Source organism: Mycetomoellerius zeteki, unplaced genomic scaffold (assembly GCF_001594055.1).
Source record: "Mycetomoellerius zeteki isolate Tzet28-1 unplaced genomic scaffold, Tzet1.0 scaffold1, whole genome shotgun sequence".
Lineage (NCBI taxonomy): Eukaryota > Metazoa > Arthropoda > Insecta > Hymenoptera > Formicidae > Mycetomoellerius > Mycetomoellerius zeteki.
Genome location: NW_017255910.1, coordinates 615,719 through 619,714, shown reverse-complemented (window position 1 = coordinate 619,714; position 3,996 = coordinate 615,719). Strand labels below are relative to the sequence as shown.

Here is a 3,996-nt window from a genome sequence, read left to right as displayed (position 1 = left end):
AATAAAATATTTTTTTTAAATCGAGTCCCCCCAAAGGAGGGACTATGATGAAAGATAGTGGCTCTTGCACATATAGGACACGGCAAACATTACAGGACCCAGAAATGAGATGTATGTTGTTAGTCATGCAATTTCATTTCGTTTTGTCTAAAAATTAATTTAGGAATTCGATGTTATTAAACGTTATATGTGCCAATAAAAACTAAAAGAAGTCTTGAAGAGGACTAAATTTGAGGTCTTAAAGTACAATTATTTTGACCATCGATAGTATACTTGCCGAAAATTAGAAAAATTCTTACCAGTTCAAAAACAACCTTTAAAGAAAAAATGTCGACCATTTTTTCGTCATTTTTTGTTTCCGACCGCCATATTACTTTCCACATGGTCAAAATGAAATTCTGACGACGCCGTCGTGAAGAGCAACCCTCAAAACCTTAGGATACCAAGTTTCGTTGAAATATTTCATGTTTTAGAGTATGAAAAATTATCTTGAAGTCAAGTAAATATTTTGTCCTTCTGCGCGTTAATGGATTAATTAAATCATATTTTTTTGTATTATGTACTCATTTCATTTTCTGATAAAGAGTTTTTTATCATCATATTAAGACATTTGATTTGAGAATGTCAAAACCACAAAGCGATATACACTAGAACTTGTACAAAAAATTTTTCTATCCTTAAAAACGTTTTATAATCCGGTTAAATACAACTTTTAGTGGCTCTATAGGAGGTCCCGGAAAAATTCCAACTGGATCTTATTCTGGATGAACAGACTTACAATTTGAAGAGAGTAGCGACCCATTTGAACGCTTGGAACCTTGCAAAAATCGACCTCAAACTCGAAATTTGGTCATTTTTTCAAATCTGGATTAACCCTTTGAGTCAGCGTAATATACATGTTACACCTTTTGGCTTTTCTTTTCTAGACCGTATTTCGAAGATTTGTTTCATAAATTGTATTTCAACATTTTTTTATAAATCGTATTTCAATTTTTTATAAATTCAATAGTTGGATTTATATTCCGTCACTTCAGAAAACCCTTATTTATGGGTTTTTTAGGATAGAATACGAATTGTAGTGAAAATCAGAATTAATTTGATTTTTGAGTCGCCATATTGTGCTCACCATCTTGGATTTTAATTTTTTTAGAATCTGATAAAAGATTTGAGCGACCTCAAAAATCTATAATTCTATACATTTTTCAGAGATTAAGAGATTAGTCTTTTCTTTTAATTGCGTGGCTCAAAGGGTTAAGCCATTTTTGCATCAAATCAAACGTGTATTAAGGAAAATCGGAACTTTGATTTAAGAATCGTTCACACTAACGATCTCTAAATCTTAATATTTTTTTATAAAAATTTAGGGTTGTACTTTTGGCATGAAATGGAAGCTTTTGAGCTGAGGCTGATTAAAAAAAAATTTTTTTTTCCCTTGTCAGTCTAATATATACTTATATAGTACATATATGGAATATGACACTTTAAGGACAAACGTCCATTTTGAATTACCCTGTATATGCTAATTGTTTGAAATTTCGCTTCAAGGTTACAGATCCAAGGCTCTATATAGTGCTATTAAAGTTCTCATTGCTTATTAAGTTTTTATTAAAAATTTAAATACATTAATAAAGTTCTTTCTCCGCCTTCCAATTAATGTCCTAAAAGTGAAAATGTGTTCACTTTATCTCCTCTAGATAACGAACGAAATGAGTGCTAATGAGGCGCTGGCGCCTTTTGAAACTGAATACACGAGGCTTTACGAATCCTTATACAAAGCCCATAGAAATGAGAAGGAACTATCGGAACAATGCATTTTGCTCAAGGTAAAATTGAATTGCGTCAAGTCGAATGAGAAAATCAAACCTAGTTTTTTCTCTTCTTCTCTCGTATCTTTTTTTATTTAGAGAATTCATTTTCGTTTCCATATATTTCCCATACATGGCAAATGCTTTTTCAGAATGAAATTGTGGATAACACGCATAAGATAAATGAGCTAAAAAAAACAGTGGAAGCTTATCAGGACGATATAGCTCGATTAAAACAGGAAGTCACAAAAACGATGAAATTAGCCGATGCGGAACACGCGCGCGAGCAAAATGCACAGGAGATGATCGAGAATTTGCGACTAAATATTACTAAACTAGGCCTAGAAATCGAGCAAAAGAACAAACTATTAGCAGCCGAGAAAGAGTGAGTCCATCTGTGAATGACAACTAAAAGAGTTTACACACTACAAGATAGAATTCTTAGCAAACACAGAATATAACTTCTATAGAATGCAGAATCTGTACAATAATAATGATTAAATTTACGTATATATTATGTAGCAATTATATCTGTGTTTGCTAAGAATTCTATTTTGTAGTGCGAATCTTTTTAGATATTATATAATAATAACATAATTTTGATACAAAGAAGTTGGGTATTTCGATAATAAGATGGATCCTTAGTTTTTTTATTGTCTTTTTCCTTTTTTGTATTTTTTTCTCACCAAATGATTTAATTAATTTAAGAAATACAAGTAATGGCCATAATGGTCAAAGCTCTTTAATGTTTAAATCTTTAACAAGATCTTTAATGCTTAAATAATTCAATCTGAATTACTATAGGGGAAACCGGGACACACCATGGGTCACGGGGTATCATAGGTCCTAGATTGTTTAATTAATTCGTGATATTGCTACAGTAGTTTAATTGCATTTATAAGTCCGGAAAACAAATTCGGCGCGCAGTTTAAATGATTCTAAATATGATGTATATGGAAATACATATACAAGATGTCCCATTTTAAACAATGCATTAAGATTTCTCGAAAACTATGATAGATACGAAAAAATGTTTCAAACAAATGTTGTATGATTTGGAGGGGAATATAAGAAAGTACCATTAATTTGACCTTGGGTGGCGTCGTTAAGGTTAATTTGATTTTTTTTAATAGAACACCCTACTTTTGATGCCAAAATTTAGTAGCCGGTGTGTTAAGAGCTTTTCAAAACACTATAATAAAGTAACAATAAGATATTATACAATAAATTAAACTAATTAAATTAATTAGATTGTAGGACTCCTCACTCTTAACTCGAACTCATACTAATCAAGAAGCTATTTGGAGTCGGCGCGGTAAACAATGCGTAATATTCAATTATAATAATTCTAAAATTTTAATAATTTAAGATTACAAAAATTTCCGTTTCGGTTATATATTTTATCCATCTTCAGCATATCTTATATATACTTAAAACTATTAATCCTACCGCAGACACAATGAAATTTATGCATTGTTATTACGTCAATGCGATTTTACAATGTTGACAATGTTCCTGGTTCAATGGTGCACAAAGCCTCAGAGAGATGCAGACATGGCAATGCTCCAACTAAGTTACCCGTCATTGGAAAGATTTCTCTATTCTCTATCTGCATGAATTTTATTTGCAATAAATTAGATACCGTTGAACAGCTAAAAAACCAGAAAATTATTTTCCTGCTTACCTCATAGCCTGTGAACCACTACACCATGATAAAAATATGTTTACAAAATCGTCAGTTATTAAAATATGTTTGAAGAAAATTCACTCGTCCGTTGTCTTTCACGTTCAGACGTACATACAATGCGCATAACATTTGTCGTGACAAAAAGCGGGATCACAGATCAACGATGAGAAATGAAAATAAAAATAAAAATAATATAAAGGATGCAGATTCACATTTTGTTCAGAATGTCAATGTAAGTACGATCTAAATGTTCAATATCGGTTTGCAAATTAAGACCGTTGGATTGTTGCTTGATATGTATCATTTCAGACATGATGCGCTTGTTGTAAAAACTCTCAACGTCTAACATACCATACTTACATTGTCGCAGTCAAATGCATAACTGTGATGCAATCTAGGTGTTGTAATAGTATTTTGTCATACTGTTTAATAGTTCTTATGATAAATAGTCTATATCGTCTCTCTCTCTCTCTCTCTCTCCCTCTCTCCCTCTCTCCCTCTCTC

General features: G+C 31.7%; 1 protein-coding gene across 1 annotated transcript in view; it reads left to right on the top strand.

Moving 5' to 3' along the window:
* The first annotated feature begins 1,698 nt into the window (after positions 1–1,698).
* LOC108731114 (cilia- and flagella-associated protein 58) overlaps positions 1,699–3,996 on the top strand; it is a 21,632-nt gene continuing 19,334 nt past the window's right edge. The window contains exons 1-2 of the mRNA XM_018461219.1: positions 1,699–1,823; positions 1,958–2,190. Coding sequence (XP_018316721.1) covers positions 1,707–1,823; positions 1,958–2,190 — 350 coding nt within the window. The 5' untranslated portion in view covers positions 1,699–1,706. The remainder of the gene's footprint in view (positions 1,824–1,957; positions 2,191–3,996) is intronic.